This window comes from Amphiura filiformis, chromosome 14, assembly GCF_039555335.1.
Source record: "Amphiura filiformis chromosome 14, Afil_fr2py, whole genome shotgun sequence".
Lineage (NCBI taxonomy): Eukaryota > Metazoa > Echinodermata > Ophiuroidea > Amphilepidida > Amphiuridae > Amphiura > Amphiura filiformis.
The window spans coordinates 33,805,949-33,825,034 of record NC_092641.1 but is presented as its reverse complement, the minus strand read 5'-3'; the positions used below and the strand labels follow the sequence as shown (position 1 = coordinate 33,825,034).

At 37.0% G+C, this 19,086-nt stretch overlaps 2 protein-coding genes across 3 annotated transcripts in view; one reads left to right on the top strand and one right to left on the bottom strand.

Annotated features, from left to right (window-relative positions):
* Nucleotides 1-212: 212 nt before the first annotated feature.
* On the bottom strand, nucleotides 213-13,442 carry LOC140169998 (coatomer subunit delta-like). The gene is given in 11 exon segments (XM_072193311.1): nucleotides 213-1,085; nucleotides 1,640-1,844; nucleotides 2,839-2,950; nucleotides 3,487-3,564; nucleotides 3,567-3,633; nucleotides 4,098-4,263; nucleotides 5,070-5,231; nucleotides 7,805-8,013; nucleotides 8,478-8,657; nucleotides 9,336-9,599; nucleotides 13,329-13,442. Coding segments are annotated over 11 exon segments (1,536 nt in total). The 5' UTR covers nucleotides 13,332-13,442; the 3' UTR covers nucleotides 213-995.
* A 461-nt stretch (nucleotides 13,443-13,903) lies between these two features.
* LOC140169997 (porphobilinogen deaminase-like) overlaps nucleotides 13,904-19,086 on the top strand; it is a 30,420-nt gene continuing 25,237 nt past the window's right edge. The window contains exon 1 of one of the 2 annotated variants that reach the window (XM_072193309.1): nucleotides 13,904-13,974. The gene's annotated coding sequence lies outside the window, so the exon portion shown is untranslated. Of the gene's footprint in view, nucleotides 14,078-19,086 lie in introns of both variants that reach the window. The other variant, XM_072193310.1, reaches the window with a different exon arrangement.

Genomic DNA, 19,086 nt, shown 5'->3' with positions numbered 1-19,086 from the left:
TATGGATTTCAACTGGAATAGCCCAATGCCTAAATTCTGTCTCTTTGCAACTATTACTCAGTTTTTCAATACATGTTGAAGATTGTGACATTCTTTCCCAATAAATCTTGATATTCATGCAATAGTCTTCAATACATCTTTCATACTGCAAATGTATTGATATTATGTGTCGAGTGTTGGTAGCAGACACCAAAGATTAAGAATGTTCTAAAATTATTCAGATAAAGTGTGAGTTCTGCTGACCAGTTTTTATCTATTTTGGTCTTTCATGGCAAAATGTCTGGATTGCATAACTTTCCCAAAGATCGGGGCAGGATTCACAATGTCACACATCTTCTTTGCATTTAGTATGCTGCCCAAAACATATCCTTCCATATTTGCTTGTGTAAACCAATAATTTTGCATGATTGGATAAATTGCTATCTGAACCAACAATGGCAGTATCAGTTGATGCATATCATGATAATAGTCCAGCATATGCACCATGTACTGAAAAATAACTTCTAACTCTCGCATGTGCAAAAGTGTTTCCTTGTTCCATATACAAGTGTATAGTTACCAGAGACCAAATGGGCTTTTCAATTTGAAATCCACATTTGGTTTAAGTCTTCCACAGAGGGAGTATGGGTTTCAAATGAAATGGACAATTTGGTAACTTACATTTGAAATACTTGCTCAGTTGTGGAAGATATAGGTAAAACCATAAATACTAGGGGAATATGGGTTTCAAAATAACTAACCCTTGCCAACTCCATTTGAAAAACATCCTTCCTCTGTGGAAGACTTTTCATAAATCTTTCACAGGGGTATGGGAAATTTTAAATGGAATAGTCAATTTGTGCCAAACATAGCTCCATTTACGTCCTCCATTTTGATCCCAGCAGCTTTGACTTGAAGATGGTATACGACTCTCCGCTGGAATGTGCCCTCGTACACAAGATAATCATATTAATAAAGTCTTTATGTTTTTGTGCAATGTGCATGAGATGACGTGGTTATACAATCTCGTATTTTTCAACAAGCAATGCTACATCTAATGTGTGCTTCACAGGCTGTTCCCCATCTACGCTGAGTACATCTGTGACCTGTAATTTAAATAAATAAAAAAAGAAATATAATATCATTAGAGCCTCTCTATAAACAAAGAATATGTTTGAGAATACTAAAGTTTCTGGCAGAGAAGAACGGCAGTTGTTTACATTTTGAGAGCGTGCAAACACGGAAAGTGTAAACACGGAAGTGGGGTTCTGATTGGCCGATTCAATCGTCTGATAATCATAACAACAAACTGATGATCATTTGCTTGGCAGATTATGTGTCAAAACGTTGGTCGGCGCGGAGCAGCGGTCTTGAAGGGAAAGCGTATGTTGCTCATTAACAGGGTGCTCACCTCAATCACCTCAATCAAAGCAAGGGACTGCCGTTCTTCTTTAAAACCAAGATACATTGACACATCTGACTTGGTTCTGGTACATCCTTCATGTAAAGAATAACCAAAATAGTACAGTTTCCCGTTTTGATTTCCTTGTTCTCCTTCCCGACCAAACATGATTGTAAAATTGCCTATCTGTATTTGTTGCAACAGATTATGCTCATAGCATTACAGTAAACACTGGCATTATCATGTAAACCGACTTACCTGAATATCGCAATAAGATTTACGAGAAATGAAGTTGACAGTAACTGGGAAGAAATCGTCTGGATGTCCAGCCACGCTAAATTCCATGCTTCCATTTTTGTTGCTGGCATCGATTACTGGCAAGGTCCACTCCAGCAGGCTGTGTCGGTGGTCATGATGGTAGCTGCCGTCTGCTTCGGATACTTTAGGTGCACCTACACCGGATCTGTACATGCAAGCAAAGGGTAAGACTTCAAAATAACGCTAAATGTTAGGGTTTATATACGGCATCTACTACTCTTTTTCACAGAAGTTGTATAACTATGGAGTGTAATGCTAGTGGAAGGCACATAAAGAGAAAATCTATACCACAAATGTGATGCGATCAAGCTAAATGAGTCTGATGGCGATCAAAATCAAAATTCAATTTCACGACATGAGCCATTCCCACAGCTTCATTTTGCTGAAAACCCCATCATAATTGAATACCCAAGTGGAAGGGCCCAACTCCACTATTTTACAGAAATGAGTTAGACCTAGCATGTTATTGCCAGTAGACTGTTCTTCCTTGTGTGTGAAAGAAGGGCCCAAATCCACTCTCTAGTCTTCCCAGTACATTTAATCATTGTTTTCATAGAAGAAAGGCCTAACTCCATGGACCCACAAATATTAGGTTAAAATGGAGTTTTGCTTATCCATGAAATCTGCTTTTCACTACAATAAACTTTCTTGTTAACATATTGCATGCTTCTACTTGTGCAATTAATAGATAATTAACAAATTTATGTAGCTTTTATAACACATCTGCTTACAGAACTAGCACTTGTAGTGTATTTGTGGAAGAAGGGCCCAACTCTGGCTCATATTAAGACCTGTACCGTTGCCATGGAAACATATATTCACATGTATGTAATAATATGTGTTTATGTATTAAAGGTCCCCTGATGATGAAAATATTATGTCTCTAAAACTTTTCCAAATATTAAGTTTTGTCTTAATCTCAAAAACAGTTTTGATGGAGTTGGGCCTTTTTTCCTCTCGGGTATTCAACTAGACTTGGAGTTACAAAGATATGGTACTGTTCAGAACAGTAATTACAAATGAAGTTGAATGCTATCATTGGCTATATCTCAAAATCAACATCCCTCCTATGGCAGCCAGGCAAAACCTTCCATTAATATATATGGAGAAAAGGGAAATATAGAAATTGATGTACTTACGGCACAGGGATGGTAATGGTGACATCTTGTAATTCCATGTCGTCTTGAAGGAGTTCATATTCAATGTTAACATCGCATCCACCTTGATTGTTTTCTGACGGCCAACAATTTACTGTACACAGGAAAAGAAAAATAGGCTAATATTAGTCAAAAGTACTACTCAAGATAGTGGTGCAAAATTTTTCAAAACTTTCTGGGGTTTCAAGGTTGATTTAAGTAATCTGGCATCTATCGACTATGGACTACAGAAAACTTCAATTATACCCCACTAAAATTTCAAAACGAGAGTTACAGGATGATTACAGGAGTAATCATTTTGATTACAAAATCTGTTTCAAGGTGGCTCCTTGAAAATGCAGTTTCCTTGCAGTTTGACCCTATCCAAACTTATTAGTTTACAAGATGACCCTAAATGCAAGTTTCTTGGTTTTAGGCGCTACATAAGTTTCAGGGATTGACAGACAACACTGGACAAATTTTGGAAGGGATGATTACAGAAAGATCAAACATCAAATCAACGGATCCGCACACATCCCGAGTGGCTACACCAACTGTATATGGCTTCATGTTTGTCCAGGAGGTTTACAATTCTTTAGGCACTTCTGTATGTATTAAAGTCTTTATGAAAATGACCAAAGAATGACTTACTTGATAATGGCATGAGACTGTCATCTTGTGTTCTTAGTCTCCATTTCAACACACCCACATCATTATTAATTGGAAACGCTTGGTTGGGTTCTTCATACCGATAAACGATTCACTGCTGAACAAGGCCTTGTCTACGTTAGGATGTGTCTGTTAAATAAAATATACAAGTTGATCATTCTGTCACCTATATCACATAGTCATGCATGATAGTGTAGCATCGAGAACAATAATGTATATTCATAGCCGGTGCCTGTGGATTAGTGCTGAATTACATTGGTTCCCGTTTGTCGTCTATCACATTTTGGAGGATCACATCATGGAATACATTTGTTGAGGCATGCAGTTAACGTGCAATAACGTAATGGTTATTTGTGCTCAATTGTCGTCAGCCTTTATTGTATTACTGGGACGTCATTGCACGCGACAATTTCGGCGCCCGGGAATTTTGAATATCGCGTGTTGAGAGACGGATGTTTTTATTCGTTTTTATGGTCACTATGAGATTGTTTTAAATAAAACCATGTGATACGTGCTTGATAATTATTTTTCTTACATATAAGGCATAATGTTGTGATTGCCGGAGCCTCCCTTTAACATCCCAGGCTACTCACTTGTAATTGTGCTCCTTTATCATCACTATTAGCTACGCCTAATTTGATGCGTCCAAACTTATCGTCTGATATTCTAAGTGTCAGCATACCAAGTAAGTCCAGACTCTGAAGTCCACCATCGCGACCTGCGGTCAATGTCAGTTTTTCCTCTGCTCGAATGTGTACACTGTGGAGGTGAAATCAGAAAGACAATAAACATTCAAAAATGTTTCAATTAATTCTGAAAAGACCTGCCTGAGCATGGACTTGTGCGTGTCCAATTTGACTAAGCATCACAATAACCAGGTTCTAAAATAACATAATTACAAAACCAGTGGCGGCACCATGGGGGGGGGGGCATGGGAGAGACCCCAGTCAGAACTCTTTCCCCCCTGTTGCCTCCCAGTAAAAACCCAAAACCATGAAAATTTCCACTTTTTGCAGCAATTTTGACAATTCCCCCCCCCCCCCCCATTCACTTTGCCCCCTCAATGTCCCCCGCCGTCACTGTACAAAACCCAAGCTGATTTACAATAGTGTGTTGGCACACTTTACGGAAATCGCTGATCACTATGGCACAAGACACACCATATTAAACAGGATGCTCAAGAAAACCTGCACTATCTAAATACTGTGACCAAATAGAGCACAGTAAGTAGAGTGCATAATAGCCTGGGTCCAGGGTGTGCTTTAGGCTCCCTGAAGCTCCTGGATTTGAGCTTTTCTGAGCTCTTTAGAAAGCCTCTATTACCTATAAGTTTAAATCTACCAAACGAAAAAATAAACAAACACAGTTTTGGGTGTTGCGCAAATAAACACAATTCCTGCAAAAACCGGAAAAGTGACATATCTAATTTTTACCATTCAGCATCATTCAGGAATGTTACATCAGCTTCAGAGACAGTAAAGAGTTACTCGCAATCTCAGCGAAACAATTAATTGTGGCAATCAATCAAGTTACCCACCGACCAAGATTCTACACCTTGCACATACCTTTCTGTTCTACTAGCAGGTGTGGTGGTCTTGGACACACTAGCAGACTGTCTTGATTTGGTTGACTGGCTGATTACATCCTGGCCCTCTGTGCGCAGTTTGTCCACAAAGGAGTCCACATCTTTGGCTTTGCTTCCAAGTTTCATGCCCTTTCCAGTTGACCTGTCAAGATAAAATCATAAAAAATAAAAGATTAGAAAAAACAACTACAAAGTTGAAGGGCTACAATATGAAAATCATGAAGGTGCTTTCCAGACATCTAGCTGAATCCAACATTTTTTTTTTATAAAACATAATTATTTCATGAAGGCAGGCCTAGAAGTTCATGACAAAGACAGATTTTTTGCAGGAGAATTTTGCGAGAATCCTTGATTCGCACAAATTTAGGATTACTGTGATTTACATATCTACCTCCTGCTGCCTACAATATTCCCTCTATCAGTCACCAAATCAAAGATTGTGATTGGAAATTTCCCATCTTTTTCTAGTCATTTTGCTGCTTTAAAAATGTCTAGACTATAATACGTCCCCACTTTGGGGGTTCGGTTGCTTCAGAAGTACATTTTTTCTTTTGTAAACTGTTGATGTTTCAATGGCAGACATGCCAACTTTGAAATCCAGATTCCCGTACTCAGAAGAACAAAAATCCGTATTTTGCACCCAAAAACCTTATTTTATAAATATGTACCTTTGCATACCTGCCAACCCCAGAAACCCCAAAAGTAGAACACATAATTGCGAGGGAGCACTTGTGCGACCGAGCACGTAACAGCCAGGGGCCCACCTCACAAATTTGCAATGAAATTTGGCAATACCTAAGAACCATTCCATCAAAGTAATAAATCAATACAGAAAGATGCTTCCTTTACGAGTTATCACTCATTGAAAGTGCTACTTTGCTATACTTTACATAGAAAGCGGCCATCTTAAAGTCGTCACATTTCCTTAATTACATGACTGATCAAGCTGATTTTCGAATATGTGATGCACGGTTGAAAATAAATTATTAAAAGATTTGGTGACCTCAGTCGACCTTTGACCTTCTATGTGACCTTTGACCTCACGGAATTGGATAAAGTATGTAGACCAAACAAATTGATATATTTCTGGAAACATTGGGTTTTGTTACTTCTAATGTTGTTAGAAGCATGCTTTGTTAAAACTTTCCAGAAAATAATTGATCATCATCATCATCATTATAGAATCAGTCGGTAGGCCTGCCTAACATCGGATTAATGTCAATGTCAATTAGAAGACTGTACTGGGTATAGCAGTTGTCTATGCATGGTTAAAGAAAAATATTAAAATATTACAAATATTAATGTGCCACTGAGTGCACCCTTGAGAAAACAAACTCGGAAAGCATCTTGCAGGCTTATTCTGACCTAAATAGTTAACTAAATATCTCCAGAAGACATAGCATGTGTAGCAGTTAGATGAAGATGCTTAATAAAAAATATTAATGTGCATGAAAAATACATGAAGTCAGGAGAAAATTATTTCAAAAATTCTTGTAGGCCTATAAATATTTCTTTAATGTGCATGCATCGTATGCGAAAGTCGGAAGTAAAAGGAGGTCGGAAACCTTCTTGTAGGCTTATTCTTTTGCACCAATAGAGCTAAATAGTTAACTAAATACCTTCAGAAGATAGCATTTAAGGTGGTTACTAAAAATATTAATGTGCATGAACAATCTGTAAGCCAGAAGAAAATTATTTCGGAAACCATCTTGTTGGCCTATTAAATATTTCTTTAATGTGCATGCATGGTGCGAAAGTCGGAAGTAAAAGGAGGTAGGAAACCTTCTTATATGCTTATTCTTTTGCACCAAAAGAGCTAAATAGTTAACTAAATACCTTCAGAAGACATAGCATTAGGTGGTTAATAAAAAATATTAATGTGCATGAAAAATCTGCAAGTCAGAAGAAAATTATTCTGGAAAGCATCTTGTAGGCCTATTAAATATTTCTTTAATGTGCATGCATGGTGCGAAAGTCGGAAGTAAAAGGAGGTCGGAAACCTTCTTATATGCTTATTCTTTTGCACCAAAAGAGCTAAATAGTTAACTAAATACCTTCAGAAGACATAGCATTAGGTGGTTAATAAAAAATATTAATGTGCATGAAAAATCTGCAAGTCAGAAGACAATTATTTCGGAAAGCATCTTGTAGGTCTATTTAAAAATAATAATTTTTAATGTGCATGCATCATGGAAAGTCGACAGAATAACGATGTAGGCAACCACTTTAACAGACCAAGAAAGTGGTCAAATGATACCAGTAATTCAGTCGGTAGACTAATCTTGCAGCTGTTTATCTTTTTAAGACACAACATTTTATTATTTTGGTCAAAATTCTGGAATTCCGTATTTTTTGGGGTTGACCGTACTACCGTATTTTTCACGTTTTACCGTACAAAATACGGTGAAACCGTACTAGTTGGCATGTCTGCAATGGATACGCCCCATTGATTTTTTTATGAAAATCTTTGCAAAAAGTTGAATGGATTCGCATCGGATTATTTATATTCACAGAACTCTATCTGAATCGGATGATTTTCTAGATTAAAATAAATAACTTCCCTGACAATTAATTTAACAAGACAACCTACAACATTATGCATAGTAGTGCAGCCAAACTAGATTTTTGACAAAACAACATTTTTTCCCTCTTTCTCCAATTGGGCACCACATTCCTTTTTAAAAGAATTTTTTATTTCCCCTCTTTCATGCTCACCTTGTAGGTGGTGCCGATCTTGACGATGGTTCTGGCATTGTATCTGAAACAACTGGTACTGAGTCTGAGCTTCGAGAAGAACTTGACGAGCCAAACCCACCGCCTCCGTACCCTACCGTGCGTTTGCCCTGACGCTCATTTTCTCTGCGCTGTCGCTGGAGTTCTTTGGCACGGCGTTGCATTTCTTGTTTGGCTTCACGTTCTTGGGTCTGTTATCAATGGGAGAAAACAATTGGTGGAATTACTATATGCTACACATTTTTTATTTATATCTCGAGGCAACAGGGCTTACACCACAGGAATCTGTTGAGAGGTCAAAGGTCACAAAAGCCTGTACTCAAGTGCAGGAACATCAGCAGGATTTGAAAAAGTGGGATTCTCCTGGAAGCTCTTTCCCCTCAAAATTTTTGCATTTGATGGGAAATTCTTCTTTTCAAAATAATGAAATCAATAGAGATTATCTTGTGGGAAATTAAGCTTACATTCTTAGGAAATGACCCGAAACATTTATTTCAAGGTCTGAATTTCAAGATTACAGAATATTATCATTTGAAAAGTGAACACCGAAGTCATCCAAACATGTCTCCAAATAATTTATGAATTCATAATAAGGGCTCATCCAAACATGTCTCCAAATAATTTATGAATATATAATAAGGGTTGAATTTCTGACCTGTCGCACGGCTTGGAATACACGCTCCTCGTGGGAGTCCATCTCTGTGAAGGTCCTGATCTGTGCAAGGTTGACATTCTCTCTGTACCCAAGTGCCACAATTTCATCAAAGGCAAAGATTAATTCAAACGAGTGGTCCAGAATTTCTTGTTCCTCCATAGCTCGACAGTATTCAGGAATCTACAAGTGGAAAAGAGTAAGTTGTCATTCAACTGGTATTGTCATCAGCATCATATGGTATAAAAGGCCTAGATATTTGTTTACCAATTTTTTCCATTTTCCATTTGATGAAATCCTTTACGTTGTGAAGGCCACTTATTTTACCAAACAATGAGCAGCTGAATTATTTATTGTAAACAGCACTTTGATTTGGTATTGAACTTCAGCAAAGTAGGCTTACATATGGGGGTCTATTCAGCAATTCCTAATAGAAATACATACACCCCCTATGGAATCCATGACATCGCATACACGGGGGAGGGGGGAGGTAGTGGGTTGGGGAGTTTTAAATAGAGTCACCATTCAGGTAAACTCCATTAGAAATTCAACCTCCCTGTGTGGCAGAAATAAGTTCATTTCTTCCGTAGCGGAATGTATGGATTTCAACTGGAATCCTCTCAGCATGTTTGATGAGAATTTTTGATTGATCAGAAAAAAAATCAAGGGTGTATTTATGATAATTTGCATCCAATGTCTTTATTCCTACCCTCTTGACCCTCTTTGTCCACCTTCACTTGTGTGCCAACAGGTGGCTGATTATGCATTTCAAAATGTAACACACCGGAGTGTGTATGTGTGTGAGGAGGCCAGGGGGATGCAAGTGACAATAAAAAGAGCCTATCCTTAGGCTCCACTTACCACTCTAGAAAATAACCTTAACGTTTCCAAATCTTCTAATATATTACTAGTCTTAGTAGTGATCAACAACATGTAGACCTTATCCAGTGGTTGGTACACGTATCGGACACTCTCTGTTTCTACAAATGTATGTTGTTTCCCAGTGTTCATCAGCTTTGGAAAGGCCGCTAGTAAACCCTCTATTCTGGCGCGAGTCATTTCTACAAACTGTCGCGACACAAGCGCCTTGCCGCTCTTGGTGCAGATTGCCGCAGCTAGAAGAACCTGTAAGAATGAGAATACATGACATGTAAGACAATTATCCTGTTGAACATTTCCATGGTGTTGTAGTATGAAGATTACAAGAAAATTTGGGCAAATTGGCAAAATGTGCGGTTGTGCCAATTGACTCTTGCAAGGTAGAAATTTCACTCACTTTTTTTCTCAAATATATTCTTTTGCATATAATCATATTTTTGACAATTTCTAAGTTACAAGATTTAATTTACTAAATTATTATGACACCTAATTTGTCTATGATGGCAAATTTTTACAGACCACACGATGGATGCGCGATGGGATAGTCGGTTTAACTGTTTGTTGTAAACCTGTTTATGGAACAGTTTGAGCGGTTGGCTCTTGCATCGTAACTTGCAACTGTAAGCATGCACCCCCATGCACTGGTTTCGATATGTCGATGACACTTGGGTGAAGATACGCAAGGATCAGTTAGCCCCTTTCTTCGATCACATAAATGGTGTCAACGAACTTATCAAGTTCACACAGGAAAACTCAAGGAAGGCAAACTTGCATTTTTGGACTGTTTAGTTACAGTGGAAAGGGCACACACACAGATCAGTACTTGTTATTTGATTCCCACCATCTGCTGATACATAAGCTGGGAGAAATACGAACGCTATTCCATAGAGCGGACACAATTCCGTCAAGCGAGGAGTCCCAAAGGAAAAGGAACGGGAACACCTTCAGAAGGCCTTGAACCTTTGCAGATATCGTGATTGGACTTTTCACAACCTGCTCTTTCAAACCAAATAAAAGTGGTGACTCTGCGGTTTACTCACACTTTGATAGCACCAATCATTCGTTTGACTACACCCATCAAATGTGTGTCATCAGCCCTCAGATCGGCCCTCAGACACACACATACAGGCATAGAGTTCTGCAGTAGCATGTTTTGTTGACATTTTGTGTAATGTTTACATCCATGACAGTTCTAATACCATCAACAGACAACTCAAATACAAAGGATGTCAGTTGGCAATCTTAATGTTATGCAATCAAGTTTACAACACTATCACTCTTACAATGAGCAGAAAGTCAATGAGACATGCAATTCAAGTACCAATATTGATTACCTGAAGTGGCCTACTGCAAATGACCAGATATAACCTTTCTGATTTTCTTGTTATTTTGCAATAACAAAACCATGTTTTCCTTGATTTTGGTATGAAATTGAGCAAATAGAATTAATTGTCATGTCAATTTGGAGTTATTAGAGGCAACTAAAACTGATATGAGGTAAGTTTTATATGTTTGGAATCTGTATTGCCTATTCTGAAGGAATGATTGCCATGTAAACAAACCATCCCTTAGCCCATATGGACATGGTGTACTACTTTTCAGTACCCTGTTTTCCATGGGGGACTGTAGGAACCCATGGATTCGATCCATGTATCGTTTGACAAAGAATGTCAAGATATTAGATCGCGAAAGCAGATGGTTTGAGAGAGGAGTCAAGGAAGCGATTTAATGTCAAACGAGAGGAGCCTTCCCTTAACAAGAGAGGTGGGCTTCTTCACAACTTGGCAGGGGCCTATTGTTCAGCGATAAAGAAGATCCTTCAGAGGTTTGGCTCATCTTTGACCTGTGATGCAACATCCTCTTCACAGGTCAACAAACTTTTGCCGCTTGACACTTTAACATCAGTTGGCCTAAAGACAAGCTAAACTTAGATCATCGAAATCACATGATCCTTTCATGAGCAGCGTTCGAAATAAGTGGTTGTCCGGGACAACCACAAAGAACGTCGGACAACCCAAAATGCTGACGGCAGTTGTCCGAGGGACAACCATAAAAATGTGTACCAATGTTATAGAGTAAGCTTACCATAAAATGCATTGCATAAATCTTGAAATGTTCAGAAGAAATCAGAAAAATGTTGTTTTCCCATAAATTTGTAGCAAGTATTTTATAAACATCATGATAACCTTGGCCTTTACCAGGTGTGCAATATCAATCGGTGCACGGTATCGGTACACAAGCTAGCTAGCACATGGCCGGGCCCCTGGTAAAACCTCATGACCTGACCAGAGTGACCTGACCTCTGACACCAGTCTCTGACATCAGGCTTTCAAGACCTCCCTAACAAGACCCCCCTGACATGCATAGAAAATTAGAAACCCATAGAAACCCAATGAGCTCATGAATAATTAATGAGATACTTTATCAATGGAGATGTTTACGTGAATTACATCTTTTGACTTCTTGAAAAGAATGAATTCTGCCCGGGGGAATTCTGATGCTTTTAAGCATAAAATCCAGCACAAATATGAATTTATTGATGATAAATATGATGGACATTAAACCTGTATTTTCTTGGATATATTTTGATGTTTTATAATAGCAACAAGGTGAGTTTGGGAAAGGTGTGTGACATGTGAATACTGACGGCAGTGTATGTTTTTTTAAACTTGCAACTTAATTTTGTACGGCACAAAAAGTTCATATAAATTTCGGACAACCAAAAATATTTTCGGACAACCAAATATCTTTTTGAGGTTGTCCGGCGGACAACCTCAAAAAAAATTCTTAATTCGAACGCTGTTCATGAGGAACGTCAGTTAGTCATTGCCACTCAACCTTACAAGAAGATTGATCAGTGATTTCTCTGTTGATCATGTTGATATCAGCAATAAAACTACAAAAATAAAATAATCTCAAACTGAATTCAACATGAAGGCAAAATCAAATAGGTCATCAAACCACATCATTTTATATCGAATTAAAGCCCTTGAGTAAAGAAAGCTAAAACTGAAAACCGTTTTGTCATAGCACTTTCCATAACAAAGTTACATCTTGTCAAAGATTTCATCCAAAACATTCCTGAGGCTGAGCCAACATAAATTTGATGAATCAATTGCAAAACAAAACGGCATAGTCTCATGATAGAGCAGCTTTTCTATATAGAACTGCTATTAAAATCCCTCTAAAATTCCATGTGCGATTATCTCATCTCAAAAATAAATTATATATTTGGGTCAAGTGTAGACAACATATTATGCAGGTTTCCTTGAAAAATCTTTTTTTTTAATTTTCTATAAAATTTGTATCGTCTTTTTGGACCAATTTGGCTGACAAGCAAATGCGTTAACTAAGGTCTGCCTGTTAATTATACCTACAACATGTAAACCAAGTTCCAGGCATGACGACCTTTACGCAAAGCGTAACGCGTATGCGCGCTTAGTTCCGGTAACTTGCCATACTTGGTTGTGTTCGTGTCATGCACACGCGACTAGAAAAGTGTGAATCCATGATCCATCACGGATTAACAACGTTTGGCTCATGTATAAAAGGTATAAGAAGAGTTGTTGAAATTGCGGATTTACAATGCATGAATTCATGAATTGAATGTTTACGATTTTCCCGAACTGAAATGAACATGATTCATGAATGAAGGAAGCAGAGCTTTTTTTTTTATTGTGAATTTCATAAACATGGTCACAGATAATATCATTGATAATTGGTATTACTCGTCACATTACAGCAACTGTCGTATGCATAACTATAAACCGTTGTCAATAACAAATTAACATGTTAAGAAAGAAAAATTAGGCAAACACACCCACTCGATCAGTGTGCAAAATTCGACAACCAACAACAACATCATCACTGCTGGCAAACATTTTCAGCGTTTTCCTGTTGCATACCAATTTTTTACAGATAAACTACGATTTACATATTCTAAAATAAACAACGAATCCCTACGTTGGTACATACCATCTCGCTTTTTAAAATTCTACGGCCAAATCAGCAAGAATCTGGCAGTTTATTGTCACTTCTCGATACAATTTTCCAGAGCCACGTACACATGAATGACAAGAAGGACGTGGATTAGCCGTATCACTCGTACGACCGGCAAATAAATCAATGCGCTATGTAATTAATTTTCATCCAAATTTAGATCTTTAATAAATTTTAAACAAATAAATATTGACTATGTATTTTAATGTATTCAAATATTCCAATAAAAGAGAAAATCAAACTCCCTTTTGACATTTAAAGAACTATTTTTCACAGTGGATTCGGGATTTGTAATGTTAGTGCGATGTGGCAGTCATTACTGTAGGAAATAACTTAAATTTGAGAACAAATGAACATTAATTTCCCTAATTCATCAAAATTATATTCAGTTTCTTTTCTACTTATTTTTATATCTTAAGGAAGATGGTATTAGTATTTTGTGGTTATTTCTGGTAGTTGTTTAGGATAGCAACTATCTGTCATACTGGTAAGTGGTGTCTTTTTTAGGCTTCCAAACTTTGCCTTGTAGAGTTTCTATTTACTAACTTTTATGCTCAGGGTTGACATTCCTACAAATCAGCTGATTTCAAAAGCATGAAATTTGAAAGATGAGTTTATGAAGGTATTTTGATTGAAAAGATTGTTTACATGTGTGTAGATACAACTATATGTATGTAGCTGTAGCCAAGTTAATTTCTACTTTCCAGTCAAGGACATGAAGGAAGGTGAATTAAAATTGTTCAATTCAAAATTTTGATATTAAAAGCTTTATAATAAAAAAATTGAAAATGAAATTGAAAATATGTACTTCATGACTTGTTTTAAAGGGGCATTTCGTGATCCACAGCCTCATCCCCCACTTTTCTCAAAAAAAGTTGAGATTTTTATATCACTGGAATACTCTGGCTACATAATGTTTATGTACAAAATATTTCTTGCAGATTAATTCGTTTAGCAAAGATATCGCGAAATTTGAATTTCGTTCTGGTGCACCAGAACTAGCTCGTTCACGTAGCGTTTTCGTTGTCCCACTGGCCTGGCGATCGGAGTGTTATCGTCAGAGCACCTCGGACTACACCAGAACGAAATTACAACGTATTGTCTATGGAGCAGTGTAAAACACATAATCATGCATAACTCGCAAACGCAAAATCGGAATCAACTGAAATTTTGGGAATATGCTTTTTTCGTGGATATGTACTGAAAAATGTCATAAAAAGGGGATGCTAGGATCACGAAATACTCCTTTAAGTTTAAATATAGGCAGAGAAGATGTAAGAAAGAGGAGGTTGATCCAGCTATCCTCAAATAAAATATGTGTGAGACCGCCCATTCAAAGTGAGTGATGAATCACCCTATTTAGCTGCTTAACAAAGAATACCACAATGGGGTTTGAACCCTTAACGTGTGTGATACACAAGTTACAGATAACTACTTTTAGGGATAGGTCAGTGCTTGCATTTCATTATGCCATGTCATTCAGCCAGATTTCAGATAAAATATGACTGAAGTTCCATGGCAAATTACACTTTTTGCTACTTGTTGTCACTTTCAGCTTCTATTATTTATGATAGAGAAGATTTTCAATTATCAGAATATCTTTATTAGGTTTACAGGAAATGACAGGAAAATACATAAAAAAATAAAACAGAAATGATCAACAATCACCACTTCTCTAAAAAAATCCTAAAAATGTCTTCTATTGAAATTCATATATCGCTATTTCTACAAAATCCGGTGCCAATAGCCTTTTTTCCATTCTTTGGTCCACAAACACTTTGTCGAGCATTTAGGGCATCAAATATGTTGTTTTTCTGGTAGAACTCAACGAGATCTACACAGACATATATAGTTTTCCATATTTTAAATGCTTTCTTCAGCCTGATTAAACCTTGCAAAGGCCCAAAAATCGTTAAAAATGCGTTTCCACTGCTCAAGTGTCACATCTAACCCTGAATATTTTCTTTGAATAAATGCGATTTCTTTACATATTTGTTGTTTTTTAATTAGATAACGCACCATCATATTGTTTATCAACATTTTTTTTAGTGATTAAAAGCGTCTTTGTGTAATTCTAAAAAAAAAAGCACTTTCCACCAAAATGCTGTGAGCTACGTTACCCTTTTTAACACACGTTATTGGAAAGAAGTAAAGAGAGGTATCAATGTTAGAATTTGCGGTTTTTGAAAGGAAACACTCATAGGTTTTTAAAAATCACAGTAAAAATTGTGATGCTGTAGCATTTTTGGCATAGAAATGTTGTAAACATTGATATTTCGACCGACCATGTTAAGATTGGTGAGCTACGTTACCAGGATTCTATAGTATGCACTTGTATTACATGTACTTCCTAATAATATGTGAAAGCTACCAGTGGTCGAACCCCATTTATATTAGAATTAACCGACATAACGTTCTAACGTTCGCAAATCACATTAAAACATTAAAACCAGTGAACTACGTTACTGTGAGCTACGTTACACACTCATTTACGCATCTTCAAAACTTCTATGAAATGGTGAAATCTGTTTTACATTTCACTCAAGTGACCTTTAGTTTGCTTTTTATGACCTTGGATTGAGTAAAACCAGCCCATTTTGTAGTCGGTAACGTAGCTCACATTACATTGAGTTTCAGTGTTAAAAAACATCATGACTTCCTGAAAGAAAAATATGTAAGTGGTGTTGGCAATTTTTTACATTTGAAAGTAGTGATACATTTACTCTTAAAAAACACAAAAAGCAGGTCTTTTTGAACAACTTTTATTTTTTTTATTTTTATAGTGGATTGGCACCGGATTTTGTAGAATGAGCGATATCTACTAAAAAGGGCGGATTTTGAGGGAAATTTTACAACACTTGATTTCTTTCTTGTATTGTCCACTTGTGGTATCCCATCCAAGAAGCAGGTCCTTAACACACCCGTTTCATACTTTTCAACTAATTCTCTATAGAAACATTGGAAATATTTCCAATTCTGGAGTGTAGATCAGTCAACCGTGGGCGGTCACACACATAACATCACTGGATATTTCAAGTGGATGTCTAACTACTTGAGAATAAAGGACTATGAATAGATACGACATGATAACCTATGGGATTATCTCAAGTACCGGTATATAATTTTGTTCTCTCTCCTTTTCTTACATCTTCTCTGACTCTGATATAGGCTACTTTGACTTCATGACATGACTTTGCTCGAGAAGTCTAGCCACAGATTTGCTCACCGGTGAGCTTCAAATTTGAGGTTAGAGACCATTGCATTAGAAATCTAGTCGTATTTGCTGAAGCACGACAGTCAATGGAAGGTGATTTGCTCGAGAAGTCTAGCCAAGAATTTGCTCACCGTGACACCGATAGCTTCACTAAGCACATTCTAGGCTAGGGACCATTGCATTCAAAATCTAGTCAGATTCGCTGAAGCATGAGATATGACACTGTGTAAAGCAATGGAAGTTCAGAAGTAAATACAACCAATCACGACAGGCGATTGCATCAAAAATGTTGCTAATTAAAATTACACTTCAGCAAAATTTTAAACTGTCCAAAATAGGCAAATCTTGGTCAAAAGATACAGTTGACTCATCGAATAAACTTTCATCCAAATTTCAACATTATAATATGATTAACAGAATAAGTAATCTCCGGTGCAAAAAAGTGCACCGCTGTCCGACCGAAAAATGATAGCAACGTACTCTAGCATCAAATGCTTAACTATCGTGTGCAAATTTGAAGCTAGAGTTCTTGAGTAAAAGGCAATCAAATTGCTCGAGAAGTCTAGCCAAGAATTTGCTCACCGATAGTTTCACATTCTAGGCTACATGTAGAGATGCATTGCATTCAAAATCTAGTCGGATTCGCTGAAGCATGACACCGTGTAAACTGTAAAGAATGGAGGTTCAGAAGTAAACACAGCTGATCACAACAGGCGATTGCATCAAAAATGTTGCTAAATTTACACTTCAGCTAAATTTTAGACTGTCCAGATTTGGTAAATCTTGCTCAAAAGATACAGTTGACTCATCGAAATATAACTTTATTTATTTATTAGCTCATTGTGTTAGCACAATGAACTCTAGGCATGATCCATTTTTCTGTATGTTTTTTTCTTTCTCTTGCTACATCGTTTGAGCAATGGATCTGGTAATTTGAGGCGGCGATCTTTGCATGATGGTTCATGATTGTTACTTATTTAGCTAAAAAAATTCGGACGGAAAGTATCATTTTTGGAGCATTTTCTTACGAAAAGTTCTACCAAATTTCATGGAATAGTCTCCTATGTAGACTGTTTGTGGTGCTTTTCATATTACAAACACTGTACAAACTCCTTGATCGTGCGAATTTGTAAAAGAGATGGTTGAACTTTACTGTTTCAGTGCGGCTACAATGTCTGCTTTTCAGTGTTGCTTTTAGCACCAATTGGGCTTGTGCTGTCTATAGGCCCTTACTTCTGTGCACAAGCCATGAGCAAAAATTGTGTCTCAAATTCTCCCAAATCAGAACTAATTGGGCTACCAAATTGTTGGTTAGCAACCCTGGCTATGAACAAACATCTCACTCATTTACACTTTATATCACACATCTTGACCCAATTAGTTATGTAAACATTTACTCAAGGTGAAATGTCCTTTTGAGTGGCCTTTCCCTGTTCTGAAGATTGAAGGGAGCACTTGTTTGAAATATGAAGTCAGGAAAATTAGATGTGTGTGCAAAATGTTATTTATTTATTTATTTCATTTACCATGAAAGTGTTGTAGTTTTTAAGTTTCAAGTTTTTATTTGGAAATTGCTTTTACATCAGTGGCACTCATCTATCCGATGGTGCATCCAAGATATTAAATATACAAACAAAACTGTATTAAACAAAATAAAATCAAAGGATACTCGACAAGCAAAACGTACAAATAAATAAATGCCTTGAATAAATAAATATCTTGAGAACCGCAAGTATATTTTCAAAATGCTGATTTGTGCTTGATCACAGCACTATGGTGATTTTGAGGTTTGAGAATACTGAAATGTGTTTTTCAAAGTTGGCAGCCCTGTATACATAGTTATACATGGCTATACATGGCTATACATAACTATATATGGCTATACATGGCTATGACATGGTTACATATGGCTATACATAGCTATGCATGGCTATACATGGCCATACATAGCTATCCATGGCTATACATAGCTATGCATGGCTATACATAGCTATGCATGGCTATACATAGCTATGCATGGCTATACATAGCTATGCATGGCTATACATAGCTATGAATGGCCATACATAGCTATGCATGGCTATACATAGCTATGCATGGCTATACATAGCTATGCATGGCTATACATAACTATGCATGGCTATACATAGCTATGCCTGCCATTTACCATGAAAGTGTTGTAGTTTTTAAGTTTCAAGTTTTTATTTGGAAATTGCTTTTACATCAGTGGCACTCATCTATCCGATGGTGCATCCAAGACATTAAATATACAAACAAAACTGTATTAAACAAAATAAAATCAAAGGATACTCGACAAGCAAAAGGTACAAATAAATAAATGCCTTGAATAAATAAATATCTTGAGAACCGTAAGTATATTTTCAAAATGCTGATTTGTGCTTGATCACAGCACTATGGTGATTTTGAGAATACTGAAATGTGTTTTTCAAAGTTGGCAGCCCTGTATACATAGCTATACATGGCTATACATGGCCATGACATGGTTACATATGGCTATAC